The sequence below is a fragment of the Oncorhynchus mykiss genome, chromosome 9 (genome assembly GCF_057628025.1).
Source record: "Oncorhynchus mykiss isolate SJ-2025 chromosome 9, ASM5762802v1, whole genome shotgun sequence".
Taxonomy (NCBI): Eukaryota; Metazoa; Chordata; class Actinopteri; order Salmoniformes; family Salmonidae; genus Oncorhynchus; species Oncorhynchus mykiss.
Genome location: NC_143030.1, coordinates 18,893,706 through 18,917,545, shown reverse-complemented (window position 1 = coordinate 18,917,545; position 23,840 = coordinate 18,893,706). Strand labels below are relative to the sequence as shown.

Here is a 23,840-nt window from a genome sequence, read left to right as displayed (position 1 = left end):
GTTTGTGTATGCCGTCTTACTTTTTGGGGGGTAAATGCCTATCCATTGTAGGCCTAAACTTTGTAAAACAGTAGCCTATTCTGTAGTCATACAATATGAATTCAACATTTATCCAAATATGTGCCGTTTGGTGAAAGAAATATAATTTGTTGGTGTTGTCTGACAAATAAGATTGGGACCTTAAATGCTATGTGTCAGAAAAACATGGTAAGGAAAATGTATTGCTTTAGGCCTACAACTTTTCTTTCTATGGTGATACGGATGGTATGTGAAGAGGGGTGTTCTCTGAGCTATAAGTAGAAACGTCAACAGATGTGTGAAATGTGAAACCATATGGAGGAAACGACGTATTGATATATGGCTGTTTAGATGCCTGGCAAGAGACTGAAGCATTCCGTTCAATTTTATTTGAATTCAATACAAATGTCTTTATCACCTCAGGGGCAACTAAGAAAGGCGAGTCAGTTGGCAGTATCAAACGCCATATTCCACATAAAAATACAGTATACAACGGACATTAATCATTATGTGACTGAAACAATTATGGCCCCATGAGTTGTCGTTGGTTTGTTTTGATTGTCAGTGTGATGTACTGTATATTGGATGTTTAGTTGTCAAAATATATTTGCGTTGAAGTGAGAAAAAACATATGATTGGCATAGTAATCAGTATCATAATATACACTATTTCAATTTTGATCAATAATATTATTGATGTAAACACGTGATGAAGTTTGAATAGTTGAACAGTTCAACCAGTGTGATGATGCCATGAATGACGTTAGGCCTATATGGGATGAGGGACTGCGGGTGTGGGAAAGTGTAGGCCTATTGAAACGGCAAAACATTTGAAGTGTGTGTGTGTGTGTGTGTGTGTGTGGGTGGGTGTCGTCACCCTCACACACACAGAGCTGTTGTGGCAATCAGTCCTCTCTTATCTTACTGCTGAGTGTGGGATTTGATTGACAGGTACATTCAACGCATTCACAGATTACAACATCTGAAACGAATAATCAGCTATTTAATAATTATTACCTTCCTAATTATGTAATCCCATTCATTCCCAATGTGGATGTTTTGTGCCTTGTAAATGGGTATAGGCCTACAACAGACAACCACCTGCGGTTGGTCCCAGTTACATTTCGCATCAGCCACAATTAGGCTATACTGCGCAGTCACAACAACGGTAGGCATGTAATGAACTCAAAATAAGTGAAGGCTTTAGTTGAGAACATACAACAATAGAACCCATCGCTATTAAATGTGAATTTGGGCAAAGCAGCCCAAGTGTTGTTCGTGTTTTCGTTAATATTAGGCCTAATAATGGACCGATGGAACAAGGCTAAATCATTTAGCACAGTTCATGCGTTTCTGAAGAACTGAATATATACATTTGAGGAAAAAACTAGGCATATAAACTTTGACTGAATTTCAAATTTTCCAAGTAAGACTATGTTACAAATATATAAAACTAGGCATGCTCGAGGAAAAACTATTTCATCTCTAGTTGAAAAAAGCTTATTTACCATCAAAGGTCTTGTGCATGAGTTGTACAAAATGCATTGTACTATCAACTATAATAACCGTCTTTTTTGTTGTTGCAGAAATTAGGCTGCGTAGGCTATAGATCTTGGCCTATTGACAAGATCTATAGTGAACTCCAAATGTAACCTAGGCTAATGAGTGGTTGCAGTGCACTTCGGGTTTATCATTGAAGTTTTAGCTATTGGCAATTTTTGGTGGGCAATTTATTAGATTTTTTTTGTACATTTCTGCTACTCGCTGTTGATAATCTATGCATAGTCACTTTACCCTTACCTACATATACAAAGTACCTCGACTAAACTGTATCCCCGCACACTGACTCGGTACAGACCCCTGTATTTTTTTACTTTAGTTTATTTACCAAATATTTTCTTAACTCTATTTCTTGAACTGCATTGTTGATTAAGGGCTTGTAAATAAGCGTTTCACGGTAAGGTCTACCTACACCTGTTGTATTCGGTGCATGTGACAAATACAATTTGATTTGATTTAGACTGTGCATTTTACGTTCTCTAAACTTCTCTCAACTCTAAACATCCTCTCTTTTCTTTAATGTTTTCGTGATATGCTATTACGGGTTTCTTTGTACAAGAGAATTTCATGATTTCCCTCTAAAAAGATAATGGCAAAATAGCCTACTGTGGTGACTGAGTTTATTGTATCCATTGACTATTCCAGGCTTCGAGTAGCCAGTTTCTTTTCGATAGCGTTGAAATAATTTATAATATCCTATAGGTATGCATAGTATATGCACGCGTCTATAATTCGGTTTAAACTAGTCGGGGGAAAAAAATCTATAGTGTCTTAAACTTAGAAATGAGAATAAAAAACAAGGGTTCCTTGGACTATATACTACATATACCGCTCTGAGTCTGTTCACCAATCAAAGACTAGCCTGAGCAAACCGGATATTACGTTCCTAGTGACAGCCACTTCAGTGCACCCTGTCATTACAATATTGTCGATATACGACTGTCAAACCGGCAAGACAAAAAAACTACAGCCACCAAGATCTAAAAAAAAATCATACAATAGTTATACATAAGAATGGCATGGCCATGCCTTATATGGTTCGTTTTACCTTATGTGACCCTTTCCCCCATTTGAACACCCTCTCCTCAACGTTTTCTACACAGACATTATTGCGATCTCCAAATGCAGAAGACCCCGAGCAGACCACCAACAATCCAATAGCCGTGACCATGCCACCACAGCGCCGCCGAAACCAGCAAGTCAAACGGGGGTAAAGTAACTGATTTCAAGCCCATGCTCTGGGGTGCATGGTTGGAGAAAAAGTTTCCTTTCTTGGATGCAGAGTGAACTGACTGGCTTTGCAGAGACTAAGATAGATCATGCTGGTGGTTACACGATTGTCTTTCAGTTCATTTTTACGTGGGTGAACAAGTATAGCACCTCCCAGTTTCGTTGGTCATAGATCTGGTCTCCTCTTGTAGGCTACACTCATTGTATACGTACAACATGCATTGGGGTTTAGCGCGTACCTATAGCTGAGGAGGCTCGCTATCTGGCTTGTCCACAGGGCCCCCTCCTTCTCACCACATCCACCATCTCTCTTCTCTACTTCGGGCCGCAGGATAGTGCTGAAACATGCCGAGACACTTGCAGGGCAGCTCGTGTCCGTCGCAGGTCGGCGAGGCTGGTTCTGGTTTGTAGCCTAGCTGGATCTACTTTGTGGTGTGGTCTCCCCCACCATATCTGAATATAACTATTGCAAAGGAGGGAAACAAGTTAAAGAATAGAAATAACTGCCCAAGAACGAGGTGAAGAATACAGGAGATCTATACACCAATATTGGAATCGATGTTCGATCAAGCTACGACTATGGGCGATGGGATCGCCGAGGACCGCAACCACCACCACCACCACCGTGGATCCAACTCTCTGTACGGTGACCGGATGGACAAATGCCATACCGAACTTGGGAGCAGGTCGCCGGTGCAGAGTACAACCGATACCGCGGGTACATCGGCGTCAACCCCCACCTCCTCCAGTGAAGACGGACATGATAAACTGGACCCAGTGGACCCAGACTACTGCCAGAGGATTTTAGTTCGAGGTTAGTAACATATTCTCTTTTTTGTTGTTGTTGAGAAAATGCACATCTAGAGAGATGAGTTGCAGAAAGAGAGCACAGATTGTCCGCAAAGGTTTCTGCACAAACCCAGAGGTTCACAATGATTAAGATTTGAGAATTTTCATTAAATTAACTTATTACTAGGCTATTATTTTTTTAGAAGGATACATTTACATTTACTTCGATATCAACTACTACTACACTGCTACTACTATACTATTTTTACGCTTACAAATAAACCAATAGTTGAACTGATTTATTGTAAATAAAATCTGAAGGTATTCTCATATTCAGATGAAGATATAATACTATATATGTGTAATATAATTCAACATTAAAATATAGCCATATATTCTGACAACAGGTTAGATTTTTTTAAACTACTCAACTATTCAAACTTCATCACATGTATTTACATCAATACTAATATCAATCCCAATTTATATAATAATAATCAGTACCATAATATACATTATGGGATCACATAATACTAGCAGTACTTGCTTTGTACTATATGAGCCAACAAATGATTCAGTAATCATTGGCAAACTAAATATTTTTTAAACACAAACCATCATGCGTATGTCTTAGTGTGTGTTTACTCGTGGTCATGTTGTTGCCTTTGTTTGAGTTAAGGTATTGCTATCAAAAACGGGATAAGAAATAATCTAAATTGTCCACGCCCTCTTTGTTTAAAAGAAAGGGAACCACCTTTCTTGGTCTACGCCACCTCTGCATGGAATTCTCCAAAATATGTAGACTCACTAAATAGACCCCAGGAAAAAAATTTAGCCCAGGAAGAGGTTCTGCTGCTTCAGCAATAGCTGATGGGGATCCTAATAAAATACTAAAAACTAAATAGTTATTTTTAAGAATGAATCAAATGTATTTCTGTGGATCTTAAGGCCTACAACCTATTTTAAAACGTGTTGACAGGGAAACAAAATAGTTTACATTTTAGTCATTAAATAGACTCTCTTATCCTAAGCAACTTACAGGAGCAATTGGGGGTAAGTGCCTTGCTCAATGGCACATCGACAGATCTTATAATTGTATGCAGCCATGATGACAATAGTGCTTCAGTAGTTTGTAGTAAATTATGACAATAATCATCCTCCTCAGTAAACTTCCCGTCTCAAAGCACAACAAACACAGAGCCATTCGTCTTTCAGAATTAAAAAAAAATATTACTGCAAATCTATAAGGAAAGTATTGGTTTGGTGTATACTAGTTACCTTTCAAATGTTTATATTTAAAACGTTATAAAATAGTTTCAGGAGTGTGAATTGTTAAAACATGTCACATTGTTAAAAGTGTGACCAAACTTATATACACTGCTACACTTACATGTCTTGTAATCGATAGTAATTAGGCTATGTGACTGACTAACTTAGAATTAAATGAATTGAATATGCATCTCTATAGTTTTGTTTAGTGCTTATAGACATATGTCTTTGCAGGGCTGTAAAATGCATTATAATGTCAACAAACCCCAAACAATACAGGTAGCAAACATGTTTGGGAAGACTATTGTTATCAACAGTTTTAAAATGGTTTTATTTTTATTTTTAATAATAGTCATAGTGAACAGAAAACTAATTTTATTTAAGCTTATGCTATTCACAATTTCAAAGTGACCACTAATTTCAAAAATATAATGTCCATATCCCTTACCCGGATAGTTTTCACACCAATGTGGGATGCATATCAGGCTAACATGACAATATCAATATCACTCTTTACAAAATAAAGTTCAACTTTCCCCCCTTTGTGTGCACAATTAGATTTTCACCAAATGTGTAACTGGCCCATTCATTTGAACAATGATGATCATACATTGCCTACTGGAAAGTTCTACATCATTTCGTTATATGCTCATGCCCAGGCCTATAAACGGTGTCTTGGTGGGTGTGAATCTGAATAGAAAGCCGGTAATTGTAGCAGGGAGCGACCTCCGCGGCAGACCGAGCTAGATTAGAAGTGGCGAGGGCGAGCTGAGCGCTGAATCCAAACTAAATCTGCAGTCCCCGGTGTCACTATATGTTTTTAAAGCTGACGATTGAATGCGCTGGATACCTCGTGAGAACCCGGGGTCAGCGAAAGGTCAGCATGTCTGACCTGCGACGTCTCGATGCGCGTGCAAACTTTTTTAGAGACCCTGCTGTAACGTTTAACATTGAGATGATTTTAATCTATTGTATTATGAATGAATGGATTATGTATTAGTTGGAAATCATAAATATTCGAAATGTTAGAATGAATCTCTGCATGTCGCTCTGGCTAACACCATGCTTGCATGCCATGGCAGATGGGCTATGGTGCCCGAGACTATGCTGCATATAGGCCTAGATGCTATTTCCAGTGTAGGCAACACATATGGAGTCACTGATGGTAGTCTACGTCATACATAAATATAAATATCTATAAATTGTGCAATCTATAGGCTGTAGTCAATGGTGCAACCATATAAGTAGCCTCAAAATATATATACCACACACGTGACTGCAATGACAAAGGAAACAGATCGTAGACCCAATGGTGGTTATGCACGAAGCAGTAGGCCCAGAGCCATGTATTTAGGTTATAGGCTTATGTTCCATTCTGTCAAGGAATTCAGAATTCTGAAGCTTCTAGAATTTGATGGACGTTTTGCTGGGGAATTGATATGGATTTAGGCGCAACATTATACGACAGAAATGCTATAGGGCTATACCTCATTTGACAGTTGTATTTTATTGTGGGAAACCAGCTGGGTTAGGCTATATGTATGTTTCAGATGTATATATCACTTATAGGCGGGCCTATCTATTGTAAAGAATATATTATTTCAAAATACTGGAAATTGTTTAACATCCGATTTCGGTGAGGGATTTAGAAAACATTTGGTTGATATATTTTATTCTCATATATTTAGTTTGATTAGTCACATTTTTTGGACAGTGGACCTAGATTATTTCATTGTTTTCAGTCAAAACACGTCCCTCTTTCTAGCCTACTTGAGGAGCGTTTCGTTGTTTTAACCATGTCTAGTATTGGCTGACTGATAAGTATTACAGACATCTCTTGTTTAGGGCGGATTGTAGGATATGCATGGGACCATTGTGACTACGTAAAAAGTGTTTACATTTTTGTTTCAAAATATCGATTTTTCTATTCCTTCTACATTGACAGTCAGTTTGGACTTATAGCAACTTTAAACTTGTCAAGATAAAGTTGCACAATTAGGTTTGCACTCAACGGCTATTTGGTATTGGTTTAATAGCATATTCCCCATAGCAAGACTTGGCATATGACCTAATTTGATATAAAAACACGCATTTCCTGATGTTGTATGTATTGAACCAAACAATTTAATATTGTCCCATAAATTATATTAATATATTAAACGTGTATTGATGCATCAACTAGCCTAGGCTACATTCTCCAGGGTTCTAGGACGCATGGCAAATGCAAAAGTACAATTGAAATAGAACTCTGAAAAAATGTTCTCCAAACATTCGCTCCCGCTGAGGCAGACAGTGCACGTAATATTTAGTCAAATTAGGTATAGTTTAGTAATGTGATAGGGATGTTTCTTTCAGCTCCAATTTTCCGGCCTTCTGGCTATTACTTTTTTGGGAATATTCCCCAAACATATTGCAATGCAACAATGGTATTCTGATTTTTTAAATTCTTATTATTTGACCTTACTTCCAGTTCCATGAGATAGCCTAATGTAGCCTACGCTCAGTTGGAAGTATGGGAAAACTATTCTAAGTTATCAGAACCTTAACATAACGGGTTATCTGGTGTTATCTGGTGCATTGAGTTGTATTTACGGATATTGTCATTCTTACAATATATACTATTTTACGCCCTTTCTGTATTTCTTTCCCTAGTAACTTGACTAGCCTACACTATAATTCCCAAGCATGCAAACTACACGTCAATTTAGTTATTCTAAAATAGCGTGGGCCCTACTTCTATGAAAGCACATATTTGTGCCATAAAGGAGCACAATGTTTAACTATATTTTCTTGGTCTGTCCAAATAATTATGACATTGGTACAACAGTATATGCAATTGTAATGTTAAGCAAAGTAGCCTAAGACTATTATTTGTAATTGTGACATTTCACATTGTCCGGCTGCAATATCCACAGATGCTAAGGGTACCATCCGGGAGATCGTGTTGCCAAAGGGTCTCGACCTCGACAGGCCAAAACGCACGCGGACCTCCTTCACTGCAGAGCAGCTCTACCGGCTCGAGCTCGAGTTCCAGCGCTGCCAGTATGTAGTCGGCCGAGAGCGCACTGAGCTGGCGAGGCAGCTGAACCTGTCTGAGACACAGGTAAGAAACAGACATCATTTGACAGAGTATTTCCTCTGTCGTGGGGATAATAGATTGATATCCTGTTTTAACAATGGAGACAAATAGGAAGTACATTCAGGAGTCCCAATTTGTATAGGCCTAAATATTCAAATATTAGATTACATTTATTTTACCCAAAGACAGTTTGAGTTTCATGTTTAAATAGTTTCTTTACCAGTTCAAATAACATGTTTTTTGTTATCCCTGCGGTGGTGTGCTTATTGGTTTGATAAAGGTAACTTATTAGGCTGAGGTTATATCATACATTATAACTAATCGCTGTGCAGTGCAGTCACATCTAACTGGACACAAACATGTTGGATCAACGTTGTTTTAATGTAATTTGTTAACATATTGTGAAGTGGAATCTTCGTGGAAAATGCATTGGAGTTGAAAAAAGTAATCAACATAAACAGTTTTTTTAAGGGTAAAATTTCAACCACAGGATTTTGTCATCATGGAAACCAAATTGTAACATACAACCTTGTATAACATATGTTTGAATTTGTACTTTTAAACCAATGTCATATCTTGGTATGTCCGAAGGAAGAAAAACAATAGTCTGGGCAGCACCTCCTACTGAATTTATCTATCTACAGCTACCTTCTGGTGTCCCATCCAGGGTTTTTAAACAAGCCCCACTATGACATGTGTCACTGACTATTACCAATGTGCTGGCATGAGAATGATTGTCAAAAGATCTCCACTTAGCAACCGTGAATCTATTTAGTTTTTATCCAAGTTATTCCAAAGAGTAGGTTTAACAGAGCAAATTAAATGTGACCATACTTTATCATGCTTTAAATCAATCCATAATTCAACAAGAATAGACAATACAATAGGCCTTGGGTTTCAAGCTCTGGTTGATTTAAAATGTAATGATATTTAGTGATATTGGTGCGGCAGGTAGCCTAGTAGTTAGAGCGTTGGGCCAGTAACCGAAATGTTGCTGGATCGAATCCCTGAGACGACAAGGTAAAAATCTTTCGTTCTGCCCCTGAACAAGGCAAGTTAACTCACTGTATCTAGGCCGTCATTGTAAATAAGAATTTGTTCTTAACTGACTAGTTGAATATTTAATTTTTCGGTTTTCAGCGCAACAAAATATCAACATTTGAAGGAGATATTTAAAGTTTGAAGGAGATATTTAAAGTTTGATTTGATTTAGTTCTACTTTGTTTTTTGGTAGCGATGTGATTCCAACATATCAATTATTAATTTGTGGATTGGAATTAAACTGGAATTAAAGCCAAATTAAATCAGTGGCAAATGTTGATATTTGGTTGCGTCGTCAACCAAAAACTATTCAATATTACTTTTGCAATAGAGTAAGTAGCCCAAAATTAAGGTTATTTAACAAACTAATATAACATTCAACCTTAAAATGAGGAACACATCCATGGCCACATTTTGAGGTTACTGTAACTATAAATGTCTTATTATGTAATCATATAACGCGTGCAGGTTCAAGATAGCTAGCATAGGTCATCGCAGGTTTGTGGAGAGATCTTCAAAATTGCTGTAATAATCTGAGGCAAATCTCGAACGGTATTGATCACTTGCACCATGTACTTTTAATGTAATCTCAACTGCAATCCAGGTCATTTGGCGCTGTTATTAGATGAAGCAGAGTGAAAACACATGCATCTGTTGTATAAATAAAATATCTGACATGGTATTCCCATTTGAACTTTGCTGTGCCTTTTTAAATGGTTGAAAGCTCATTGATGGACATTTGGGTGTCAACTAAACCAAAAATTCAGACATAGTTTTTTCCACTGGAATTTGGTTGTGGTTTTAGAATTTAGATGGTAGAATTTGCTTTTAGTGATAGCACATAGTATAATTTCCTAACGTTTGGCTGTTACTTTGAGTGGCTGAATATAGGTGGTAATCTCATTGATCAACTTCTCAAACAAATATTGCGCTATTATCCAAGTTGGAATGACGTGGTGTGCTCAGTGGGATTCTATTGTTTAATGTCTCTGAATTATTTTAGACCTAACTTTTGTCATGTAGACTAAATGTATCTACTGAGGAGAAGCACGAGATGTATACCTATTACATCTAAGACACGACCAATGTCTTATTTGGAAACTCCATGCAGTCATCATCATCATATAGCCTTGCATTTGCGCCATGGCTCCATTCTTGGGGCCTATCTACGAGTCATAACCTATTGTCAGTGCTGACGTTTCTTTGCGGGAATTTATAGTAGCCCCATCAGCCAAACACCATCACGCCCTCGGCGCTTTACACTAAGTATTCTATAATAATAAGGATAATGTTAATATATTTATATTATTTAAACTTTTTTTTGCAACGATACAGTGTGTTGTATAAAACAAACTTCTCTAGACAACAGTAACAAGGGAAAGATGGATGGTTGTAAGGCTATACTATAGCCTGTGTCCTCCAAATGAAGGATAAAGCAATGATAGCGAATGACAGAAAACATGGTGTGAAAGAATCGGAAAAAATGGCAACTAAAATATGAAGGAAAACATCCATGGCCTCAATTGTCAACTGATGCCTTACTATGTCTCTGAAGCGAGTTGTGCCTATAGGAGCTGAACTATTTACACGGTAAGTTATCATTTCCGCAATATATTTAGTAGACCTAACGTAATGTGCAGCCTATACGTTTATTCCTGATAATGAGAGAGTGACAGGGTTCATTACCGTCAAATGGTTGGTGTGAATGAAAACACTTGCTAGAGATGCTATAGGCCCCACTTGTCTGTCCAAGACTCCATCTCCCTCCATTTAGAACCACACCATGGTGTGACAGAAAACAACGATTGGCAACTAAAATATGATAGATAACATGGAGGATCCAGAACCTCATATGTTTTCTGTCAACTAATTCATTACCATGCCGCTGGTGTAATTATACGAGTTATGCCTATATAACTAAACTAGTTACATGCCTAGTTATACTTTCCGCAACACATTTAGTAGGCTAGACCTATGTGTAGCCTGTACGTTAATTCCTGAAAATGAGAGAGTGACAGGGTTGATTATCGTCAAATGGTTGGTGTGAATGAAAACACTTGTTAGAGACGCTATAGGCCCCAGCCTATTTGTCGAAAGGGCCATTCAAGACCAAGTATTTCTAGTTCAACGGCATCTCCGTCGATTTAGGACCAATGAGAATCAGAATCAACTTTATTCACCATGTACATTTACCTGTATGCAACCAGGAACTTGACCTGGTGAAATAGTGCTGACCACAATAAGCAGAACATACAGACAGAATATATAAACAAAGAATGTATACATGATCCACATACAGTATGTAGGCCTACACTATATAGATACAGCAACAACAGAACAATTAGCCTACACTTAGGTGTACTATTACACATATCTACATACAATTCTCCAGCGCATTTGTACTGCCCTTATACAGATAGATCAATGACAATGAGGGAAAGGAGACGAGACGAGGAAAGCAAGCCAATACTTTTGAGATGCAGCCACAGCTATTAGCTGTATCATTCAAAGACGTGGCCTCTATTGGTTGACCTCTGCTCTTAAAGTGCTTTTGAGATTCTATGAACAGCGCTATAGAAGTTTAACACATTATTATGAGTATCTTTCTGAGGTTATTTGATTTCCAGGTCCACTTCCGCAACGTAAATGTGTGGTTTGAAACCATTATGTGTGGTTTGAAACCATTATGTGTGGTTTGAAACCATTCCCATTGCTTTTTCGTTGTGAGAGAGCTTTCGTGAAATGCAGGATTTAGCGTGGAAATAATAGCTTTTATGAATACAATACGAACTCATCTTAACTCAAGGCTAGATTTAACTTTGATGGTCAGAAACACGATTTAATTAGCATTTTCAATTTCAAGGAGGCGGTGATAACCGAAATGCACGTTGGGAAAAAATGTACTCTGATTTCTGAGTACGTTTAGCCAAACTCATTCGTATTCATCCAGTGACGCCCTCGTTCAAATATTTCCATTCAAAGTCAAGTTTATTTCACAATATGAAATATCTAGAGGCCTACATTCTATCTACAACATTTTGTTTTATAGTCTATCTCCATGCAGCCTCATATTGAAGGGAAGAAGGTTCACCTACCACCATTGTCGACCATGTCCCATTTGCTATAGCCACACAAACAATCATGCGACGAAAAGACACATCAAGTTAATTAAAAAGACAACTATGGCAATCTTATATCTAATTTTATCACAATATACCAGTAAACTTCAAACCAAGGGCATCACAAATCATCTTTTTGCTGTTAGGCCAAAACAAAAGAAGAGGTGGGACTATGTCATGGATGTTTTGGCCACTGTGAATAATGTTTACATCAACTTACAGCACTTACTGATATTTTTAAATGCCCATTCCATGCTATGACATCTCTTGTCGATTTCTTTCGATTCAAAAAGAAGTGATTGAATTCATCATATGCTATACTTCATTTGATCATTTAAAGAGATCAAGCCTAATACGAATTCAATTCAATACATGGAATAGGCTCGTAGCTTAAACCTTAGTGCATCCAATAACGTCATAATAACACCTAATAACGCGTCATTTAGCCCCAAATCCTTCCATGCTGTAAGATATTGCTACATTTTGACATTGTAAGCCCATTTATATCCACTAGCCTATTATAGTTGACTAACACGAAATATCGAAGTCGCGACAATATTGGGCCTAAAAATATCTATATTTTACAATAAGTTTAGTATTTATTAAAAAGGGGGGGGGGGGGGGGGGGGGGGGGGCGTATGCACACAAACAGATATAGCCTAAGTTGTGATATTGCGCTCTTATAATATGACGTCAGTCATGTAAACAGTTTATTGTTCCGAAGTTCGTTAAGACATTTGCGCGGAATCCTAAGCACCATGTGTTTGAGGATATGGTCGTTGACCCAGGTGTAACTCGAATTAGTTTGGTCACGTATCAAAATTGCCCAGGCAAATGAGGCATAGGCTACATTTGCTCAACAAAATACATACGGGAAATACTTTTTAACAGTTTCATTTAATCAAAAAAGACAGAAAATATATAAAATAGTGTGCGTGTTTTGCTGTTCAACTTGTACTAAGACAAATTATTCAATGAGGTGTCTGAATATGCTTCGGGCTACCTAAACCGTTTTCCAGTTAAAACAAAGTTTCCAGGCCAGTTGTGCGTAAAAGCCTTGAGTTCACCAAGAGCTACATGAAAGCAAACTATTTGCAGGTTGACGTTTATTGGGAGAAGTCTTGTCCTTGAGGCAGAAGTGAGCGATTTCTGCTAGATGGACCAGCTGCAAAGTCAAAATGGTCTATATTGTAAAAATTCTTTAAAAAAAAAAGTTTTTTTTGTTATTTTTTTACATTTAAGTTTAGGGTTAGGCATTAGGCTTATCAGTGTGGTTAGGGTTAGGTTTAAAATCAGATATTATTAAAATCAGTTATAACTTTGTGGCTGTGCCAGCTAGTGACCACTGCAGAGCTGCCTCCAGAACACGATCCATGACGAAAACGCGAACATATAAACTATTTGAGTCGGGTGAATAACCTGTAAAGTCAAACCCCTCCCTCATTCAGGCAACATCTCGCCTCTCCCCAGAGCCCAGCAGGTGGCTCCCCCTTCCCATGTAACGCGGCGGGGAGCCTCGCACCCTTGGCACGCTATGGAGTTTTCTTGGGGATGTCTGTTCTAGCAGGCTTAACTGCTCCAAGGAGGGATAATGTTCATATTATATCAGGAAATACATCCCTAAAGGCAGCATAATTGTGTTACTATTGTCTCTGTCACTAACTTCTCTTTCTGTTCACTGCTAAAATGATTTACTCAGCTATAGAGGAAACACTCAAATTGCATTTCGGGATGGTTCTTTGACTGTGCACCCCAATTGTTCTTGCTTGTGTTTTCTCCAATTGGTTTCTCGGACTCCTTGTTTTACATAAAAGCTTAAAAGTACATTTTGGATTGACCCTCGGTTAATACCTCCATACAATTTGGAGCACTTTCATCCCATGCACTCGTAATCTCTTACAATATTAATACATTTTCAATTCCGTTATTCTGTCTATCAGTCCACAGAGTAAGCTACATTTTCAGTTTGCTTGAGAAACGCCGTAGTCTGGGAATGCGCAGAAATGGCAACCTACGCTGAGTGTACAAAACATTAGGAACACCTTCCTAATATTGAGTTGCACACCCGTTTGCCCTCGGAACAGCCTAATGTCGTTGCTGCATCTACTCTACAAGGTGTCGAAAAACGTTCCACAGGGATACTGGCCCATGTTGACTCCAATGCTTCCCACAGTTTTGTCAATTTGGCTGGATGTCCTTTGGGTGGTGGGTCATTGTTGATACACAAAGGAAACTGTTGAGCATGAAAAACCCAGCAGCTTTGCAGTTCTTGACACACTCAAACCTGTGCGCCTGGCACCTACTACCATACCCGGTTCAAAGGCACTCTTGCTCAATCACCCTCTGAATGGCACACATGTCTCAATTGTCTCAAGGCCTAAAAATCCTTCTTCAACCTGTCTCCTCACCTTCATCTACACTGATTGGAGTGGATTTAACTGGTCACATCAATAAGGAATCATAGCTTTCACCTGGATTCACCTGGTCAGTCTATGTCATGGAAAGAGCAGGTGTTCCTTAATGTTTCTCCCTATATAGCAGGACCCTACTCATGCACAGGGCTCGTGCTTCTACACCTGCATTGCTTGCTGTTTGGGGTTTTAGGCTGGGTTTCTGTACAGCACTTTGAGATATCAGCCGATGTACGAAGGGCTATATAAAATACATTTGATTGATTGATTGATTGATTTAAATTATTGCACTATATTAGAAATAGGGTGCCATTTCAGATGCACCGCAAACGGGGTCTAATGACTGTCTTTCACATCGAGACTGTCTTCGTTAGCACCTTTCATTGTGTTACCTTTTCATTTGAATTTGGTTGTAGATAAGCTACATTCCACAATGCGAGTAAGGAATGTCTTCTAGGTGAGGGCTACCCTGGAGTACAACGCTTCGATGACCAGAACTGAAATGACCTTTACTGAAACCACGTTTAGTGAAAATACTTTTACTGAAATTACTTTTAACGGAATGGACTTTTACGGAAATTACTTGGTACCAACCCACCTGGTACCAACCCACCTGGTACCAACCATGGGTCCACCATGACCAGGACTTATTTTATTGAATTATTGCATTGTATCACTCTATTGTTCTCTAATGCCCATCCAGGGAAAAACATGATTTAATGGTGGAAGGGGCTGTTTAAAACTGGTTTATTCCGGCCCTGGGACAAATAGTAGAGGGCTAAGTTACAGAATGAATGGAATCCCACTAGTTCATGTGGAGCTTTGGACACAAGCTGGTCAGAGCTAGCAGCTGTGAGTGACCAAATATTTTGATGTATTTTGATCTTTCAAGGCAGAAAAGCTTGCTAAACATGCACAGTTAGATAGGCTGATGAGCTGCTGGAAAACACCCACAACCATGTTTGTTTTAGAGACTTGTGTGTGAAGTACAGTAAGTGAAGTACAGTAAGTGAAGTACAGTAAGTGAAGTACAGTAAGTGAAGTACAGTAAGTGAAGTACAGTAAGTGAAGTATAGTAAGTGAAGTATAGTAAGTGAAGGACAGTAAGTGAGGGACAGTAAGTGTGGTACAGTAAGTGTGGTACAGTAAGTGTGGTACAGTAAGTAAAATACAATAAGTGAAGGACAGTAAATGTGTGCATGTGTGTTGTGTTGATAATGGCTGTAGTGACATGCAGGTCTGCCATGCCTGTGTCTAACCTTCCAGCACAGTGGTTTTGCAGAACTTAATGCAAGATAAATACCAGGTTAAATACTAACAGAAACAAGAGGTAATCTATTCTAATCTGTGCTGTACTGACCATGGATTTGCACGAGAGAGAGAGAAAGAGACAGACAGAACAATAAAAAGACAGACTGACCGACAGACAGACAGATGACCGAAAAAGAGACAGACCGACCGGCAGACAGAGAGAGAGAAAGAGACAGACAGACAGATGAAAGAGACAGACTGACCGGCAGACAGACAGATGACAGAGAGAGAGAAAGAGACAGACAGACAGATGAAAGAGACAGACTGACCGGCAGACAGACAGATGACAGAGAGAGAGAAAGAGACAGACAGACAGATGAAAGAGACAGACTGACCGGCAGACAGACAGATGACAGAGAGAGAGAAAGAGACAGACAGACAGATGAAAGAGACAGACTGACCGGCAGACAGACAGATGACCGAGAAAGAGACAGACAGACAGATGAAAGAGACAGACTGACCGGCAGACAGACAGATGACAGAGAGAGAGAAAGAGACAGACAGACAGATGAAAGAGACAGACTGACCGGCAGACAGACAGATGACAGAGAGAGAGAAAGAGACAGACAGACAGATGAAAGAGACAGACTGACCGGCAGACAGACAGATGACAGAGAGAGAGAAAGAGACAGACAGACAGATGAAAGAGACAGACTGATCGGCAGACAGACAGATGACAGAGAGAGAGAAAGAGACAGACAGACAGATGAAAGAGACAGACTGACCGGCAGACAGACAGATGACAGAGAGAGAGAGAAAGAGACAGACAGACAGATGACAGAGAGAGAGAGAAAGAGACAGACAGACAGATGACAGAGAGAGAGAGAAAGAGACAGACAGACAGATGACAGAGAGAGAGAGAGAAAGAGACAGACAGACAGATGACAGAGAGAGAGAGAAAGAGACAGACAGACAGATGACAGAGAGAGAGAGAAAGAGACAGACAGACAGATGACAGAGAGAGAGAGAAAGAGACAGACAGACAGATGACAGAGAGAGAGAGAAAGAGACAGACAGACAGATGACAGAGAGAGAGAGAAAGAGACAGACAGACAGATGACAGAGAGAGAGCAGAGACTTAGAGAGCGGATCTGATCCTTATTTTAGTAAAACCCTGGGGGGAGGGAGGAGCACTGAGGACGTATTAAAGAGATACATAACTCCTGTTTTCAAACATCAACTTGTCAGAATCCTTTACACACATAGCTCTACTATTACCTTCTGTGTGTGACATCCCTCTATCCCTCTGTGTGTGTGGCATCCCTCTATCCCTCTCTCTGTGTGTGTGACATCCCTCTATCCCTCTCTCTCTCTGTGTGTGTGACATCCCTGTATCCATTTCTGTGTGTGTGTGACATCCCTCTATCCCTCTCTGTGTGTGTGACATCCCTCTATCCCTCTCTGTGTGTGTGACATCCCTCTATCCCTCTCTGTGTGTGTGACATCCCTCTATCCCTCTCTGTGTGTGTGCTATCCCTCTCTGTGTGTGTGACATCCCTCTATCCCTCTCTGTGTGTGTGCTATCCCTCTGTGTGTGTGTGACATCCCTCTATCCCTCTCTGTGTGTGTGTGACATCCCTCTATCCCTCTCTGTGTGTGTGACATCCCTCTATCCCTCTCTGTGTGTGTGACATCCCTCTATCCCTCTCTGTGTGTGCGACATCCCTCTATCCCTCTCTGTGTGTGTGTGTGATATCCCTCTATCCCTCTCTCTGTGTGTGTGACATCCCTCTATCCCTCTGTGTGTGTGTGACATCCCTCTATCCCTCTCTCTGTGTGTGTGTGACATCCCTCTATCCCTGTGTGTGTGACATCCCCCTATCCCTGTGTGTGTGGCATCCCTCTATCCCTGTGCGTGTGTGACATCCCTCTGTGTGTGTGACATCCCTCTATCCCTGTGTGTGTGTGTGACATCCCCCTATCGCTGTGTATGTGACATCCCTCTGTCCCTGTGTGTGTGTGACATTTCTCTGTGTGTATGTGACATCCCTCTATCCCTGTGTGTGTGACATCCCTCTCCCTGTGTGTGTGACATCCCTCTATCCCTGTGTGTGTGGCATCCCTCTGTGTGTATGTGACATCCCTCTATCCCTGTGTGTGTGACATCCCTCTGTGTGTATGTGACATCCCCCTATCCCTGTGTGTGTGTGACATCCCCCTATCCCTGTGTGTGTGTGACATCCCCCTATCCCTGTGTGTGTGTGACATCCCTCTATCCCTGTGTGTGTGACATCCCCCTATCCCTGTGTGTGTGACATCCCTCTATCCCTGTGTGTGTGACATCCCTCTATCCCTGTGTGTGTGGCATCCCTCTGTCCCTGTGTGTGTGTGACATTTCTCTGTGTGTATGTGACATCCCTCTATCCCTGTGTGTGTGACATCCCTCTCCCTGTGTGTGTGACATCCCTCTATCCCTGTGTGTGTGGCATCCCTCTGTGTGTATGTGACATCCCTCTATCCCTGTGTGTGTGACATCCCTCTGTGTGTATGTGACATCCCTCTGTCCCTGTGTGTGTGTGACATCCCCCTATCCCTGTGTGTGTGACATCCCCCTATCCCTGTGTGTGTGACATCCCTCTATCCCTGTGTGTGTGACATCCCTCTATCCCTGTGTGTGTGGCATCCCTCTGTGTGTATGTGACATCCCTCTATCCCTGTATGTGACATCCCTCTGTCCCTGTGTGTGTGTGACATTCCTCTGTGTGTATGTGACATCCCTCTGTCCCTGTGTGTATGTGACATCCCTCTGTCCCTGTGTGTGTGTGACATCCCTCTGTGTGTATGTGACATCCCTCTGTCCCTGTGTGTATGTGACATCCCTCTGTCCCTGTGTGTGTGTGACATTCCTCTGTGTGTATGTGACATCCCTCTGTCCCTCTCCTTCTGGCGAGCTCCTCTCTCTAGACTGACATTAACGGTCTTAGTGCTCCACGGAATTTGTATGTAGGGGCCAGGAGTTTTTCCTGGCCACATTTAATGACCGGACCAGGAAAAACCACGCTGTTCAGAACAGCACAAGAATAGAATAACATAAAAATAAAATAGCTTTGTGTTTCCCCGCAGGAAACTTCAGTCAGAGGTGCTATTGTACAACTTCCCAGCTGGTTTCCTAACAGATTGCTGGTGTAGACGGTTGCTAGGCCTGCCATAATTAATACTACATTTTCCTCATTCTGTATCTGAATGTGTTTGGATGCTGTTCTCTTGTTTTCCTCCCAGGTGATTTAACACCTGAGCATCTCCCATCTACTTATCTGTTGTCACTCAGTAATTGCTTTGCTGTGGGGTCTTGCACTGACTACAGCGTACAATTGAATTTGTTGTCTTGGTCTTTGTTAATGTCTTTCACCAAGGTTGCAGATAGCAGGGGTCTGAGTGTGTGTGTGTGTAGGTGTGTGTGTGTTTTTCTCTCTCTGTTTCTGTGTGTGTGAATGTATTTCACTGTGCATTGTTCCCAGTAACTCCTAGACACACAGTGTCTGGCCAGTCGTCTGGAGCATTACATAGTCCCACAGATGTCTGAGAGAGACAGAGACAGAGACAAAGACAGAGATCATGTAAAAGCCGAAACGTATAGGGAGGGAAGCAACTAACTTCATACAATTCTACACATTTAGCATTTAGCCTTTTTAAAGAAAATGTCCTGCAATTCTACACATTGCCATGGGTCAGAGAGAAAATGTTGCAGTTTTACAGCTAATTTCCTGTAATTCAAATTTCATGACATGTTCATATCCTATCTGGGGAACGGAGGAGGGGGCGACCATAGAGATCCTATTAAATTCCAAGAGGGGCTGTGTCATAAACCCTCAAAGTTCCAGAATGGTTACATATTGGTCATATTGGTCAGGAAGAAATCCAAATCAGTCTAATTGGGATGAATGGCAGAAGAGGCATAATCCTGATTTTACTTATGCAGGAAAATAAAACTAAGGCATGTGATGTATCAGACATTGTGTAATAGAATTATTGTCAACCTAAAGTATTGTAATATAATCATAAATACAATTTACATGTTTGTTTTTTTAAAACCAATTTTTCTGTATAAACAGCCTCCAAAATAAACGTGAACAGACCATAAATGTCTTAATTGTTGTTTTCTTGGAAAGCTGAGTGCTATTACTGGTTTTATTTATTTATTTATTTATTTTTTATTTTTTTATTTCACCTTTATTTAACCAGGTAGGCTAGTTGAGAACAAGTTCTCATTTGCAACTGCGACCTGGCCAAGATAAGGCATAGCAGTGTGAACAGACAACACAGAGTTACACATGGAGTAAACAATTAACAAGTCAATAACACAGTAGAAAAAAGGGGAGTCTATATATACATTGTGTGCAAAAGGCATGAGAAGGTAGGCAAATAATTACAATTATGCAGATTAACACTGGAGTGTGGAAACACTGTGGTGGAAATTCTACCTTTAACTAATAATGAGGAGAGGCAAAGTCAATAATCAGTCAAGGGACTACTTTTATTAATACAATTATTGCAGTATGGGAGGTGGTCACACCACACACACACAGTGAATGAAGTGAGAGTCCCCTGCACAAAGAGTCCGGAAGCATTATATAGTCACGCTATCTTATGCAAGCATCTGCAAAACACATGATCTTATGTGTGTGTGTGTGGAGAGAGACAAAACTGGGTTACAGGCTACAATGAAAAGGTTGTCTCATTCTGTCGCAACTGAGTGAGGACAATTGGTGCCAATGTGACAGGAAGTCACTCCAGACATACTTCGTCTAACAGTAGCTCAACGGTTCCCCCAAGTTGGGCGAGCAAGCGCCTTTGACTGTCGGCCCAGAGGATGTATGGTCCTACCCCTACACACATACACACAAGCAGGAACCTTTTCACCCAGAAACAGGCTCCTAACAGAACCACAGCCTTATCCCTGGTGTTCAGGATATAACACTCTGCTCTGAGGAACCAGTTTCTGTCAGGTCTTGGCTGAGTGCCCAGACATCATGGGGTCATTCTACACACAGAACAGTTAGAACAGGCCTATCTTAATACACACACACGTTTCTGTCTTATTTGATTTCTCTAGCCCAATGCCGAGGCTTAAAGAAGGATATTTGAGTACACAAGCCTTAGTAAGGTTTAACAGAAAATGCCCTCTCACAACTTGTCTAAGTCCTGTCAACTACTGATTTCAGCCAGTGGGTGGATTGACTTTGTTGTTTGAATGAAATGTTGACATATTGACAGTTAATTTGAAAAAATAATGGAATCATTCCTCTAAAACTGGCTAGCTAGCTAACAAACGCTGAGTACAAATAAATTCTTAAAATTAATTTTTTTTACACAATATCTTATCATGGCATTTGCAAACCACGGTTGACCAACTCTCTGACAAAAATGGCTGACCTTTGGAACATCATAAGAAGGATCATGTCCATTCTGGTATTATAATTCCTAATTCCATAGGGGTGACCTCCAGGTCCTTGCAGGGGCCAGGCGGGTGTGTAGTATGCCAGTGTAAACAGTACAAAGTTAAGACGCTGGCTCAGGAGGAGCTCATTGCCCCTCATCAGCTTAGCTAATCAATCAAATTCTATTCATCTGTCTGCTCATATGAATCAATAAAATTATATTTCTTTATTGATCTGAGAGGGATGTGGACATGATAAGGCAATTAAGTAAATTAGGGCACTTGTCAATACATACAGGTGCATGACAATTCATTGCTAAGGACGATACATTGGACCCAGCGATGACACGCTGAAGGATGTGTGTGTGTGTGCATGCGTTTAAGGCCTTCCTGTTATTCGCCAGGCAATGCCGTAATGCTGTTATCTCATTGGATTAGCAAGAACAGAAACCTGCAACATCCATATGGATAGAGTTTTCCTTAGAACACTGCCTGGAATCCCTGCCCCCGTGTCCAGATAACACACCCACACACGTAGGCTATACAGACACACACTTATACACACGCAAATGCGTCTGACACACCCACACACATTTGTAGCCGAGTGGTAATCATCGAGGGTTGTCACATGAACTGCATATCCCTAGTGTTAAGCCCTGTTCAAGAGTCCATTTTATTGAGTAGTTGTCTGTAGCACATTGAGATGTGTGGTATATTCCACCATCTGTAGCCACAGCGGCTCTGTAGATTAACTATGTCAGGCTGCAGTGCTTGGACTCCACCACACAGAGTGCTGTGGCGCGGTAGGAAGGAACAAGGGAGTGGTGAAGAAGTTAGGGGTATCCTCTTAGGCTGTGTTTACACAGGCAGACCAAATCTGATATTTTTTTTCTCCCACTAATTGGTCCTTTGACCAATAACATCAGATCTTTTTCAGAGCTGATCTGATTGGTCAAAATACTAATTAATTGTGCTGTCCCTGTAAACGCAACACACACACACACACACACACACACACACACACACACACACACACACACACACACACACTGTGAGCCTAATTCCCTTATCCAAACCTCGACGTCACAGAACTGTCGGAAGAAGGGCCTGGTCCACCTCGGGGCGGGGCAGGGGGCGGGACAGGGAGGGTGACGGAGCGCGAAGCAGAGGGCCTAATAATAGTCCCAAGTGCTTTTGCACTAAGAAGGATTAGGGAGCCACATCTATCAGCGATTCGCTAAGACTGGGTTGACCCTTGGCTGAACCTGCTTGGACATGTGTTTCAGTAATGCAAGGGAGGGATGGCAGGAGAGAGGGAAGGAGGGATGAGCTTGGGCACGAGGGCAAGAGGTATCAGAACAGATATAGGAGAAAGGCAGGATGTAAGAGGTCTAGGAGGCAGGGAGTGGTAGAAGCTAGGAGGTAGGAGGTAGGGATTCGGATGGGGACAGTCAGAGGGGCCTGGTGTTAATACAGCATGTGGCTATTGGAGAGAGAGAGAAAGGCTGTGGAGGAAAAGGACAGTGTGGAGCTCTGTACATACACTCGCCATATAGAAAAGTAGTCATATTCATCCATGTACAATGTTACCATACAGTTTCCATACAGAAAACTAGGTTATTGTTACCATACAGTTTCCTTACCATACAGTTCCTGTACTGAAAACTAAGTCATTGTTACCATACAGTTTCCGTACAGAAAACTAAGTCATTGTTACCATACAGTTTCCGTACAGAAAACTAAGTCATTGTTACCATACAGTTTCCATACAGAAAACAAAGTCATTGTTACAATACAGTTTCCCTATAGAAAACTAAGTCATTGTTACCATACAGTTTCCCTATAGAAAACTAAGTCATTGTTACCATACAGTTTCCCTTTAGAAAACTAGGTCATTGTTACCATACAGTTTCCCTATAGAAAACTAAGTCATTTTTACCATACAGTTTCCCTTTAGAAAAGTAATTCATTGTTCTCTTAGACCGAAGTGAGGCAATATGATGTTCATCACGTGTAGGATCAGTGGGGTCATGGGAGGAGTCACGGGGGAAGTCGCGGAGGGGACCGCTGAGCCTTTCACAGGGTCACAGAAAGTGTTAGAAAGATTGTCAGCAGGTTCCCTGCGTAATGGAGCTAGGCATTTCTCCCACATAGCCTCTCTTAGAGAGATTAACTAGCTCTCACTAGTACAACTACAGCTTATAAAGGTCATTCACAAGGCCTTATAGGGCATTCATAAGGCTTTATAGGGCCATCAAAAGCCATCATAAGCACTATACATAGAGGCTTAATAACAATTAATTTATTAACAAAGTCAACCAATGTAAATGCTGATAAAAATGCTACAACATTTTGGCTCACCTAATCCTTTTAATATAGCATTACATTTTCGTAGGAAAATCTAAACCTCGACATCATAGAACCATAGGAAGATGGGCCTGGTCCACCTCGGGGCGGGGCAGGGGGCGGGACAGGGAGGGTGACGGAGCGCGAAGCAGAGGGCCTAATAATAGTCCCAAGTGCTTTTGCACTAAGAAGGATTAGGGAGCCACATCTATCAGCGATTCGCTAAGACTGGGTTGACCCTTGGCTGAACCTGCTTGGACATGTGTTTCAGTAATGCAAGGGAGGGATGGC

At 40.7% G+C, this 23,840-nt stretch overlaps 1 protein-coding gene across 1 annotated transcript in view; it reads left to right on the top strand.

The window, feature by feature from the left end:
* The first annotated feature begins 2,690 nt into the window (after window positions 1-2,690).
* The window catches only part of LOC110531611 (ventral anterior homeobox 2-like), a 36,238-nt gene continuing 15,088 nt past the window's right edge, over window positions 2,691-23,840 (top strand). The window contains exons 1-2 of the mRNA XM_021614900.3: window positions 2,691-3,621; window positions 7,781-7,968. Coding sequence (XP_021470575.3) covers window positions 3,366-3,621; window positions 7,781-7,968 — 444 coding nt within the window. The 5' untranslated portion in view covers window positions 2,691-3,365. The remainder of the gene's footprint in view (window positions 3,622-7,780; window positions 7,969-23,840) is intronic.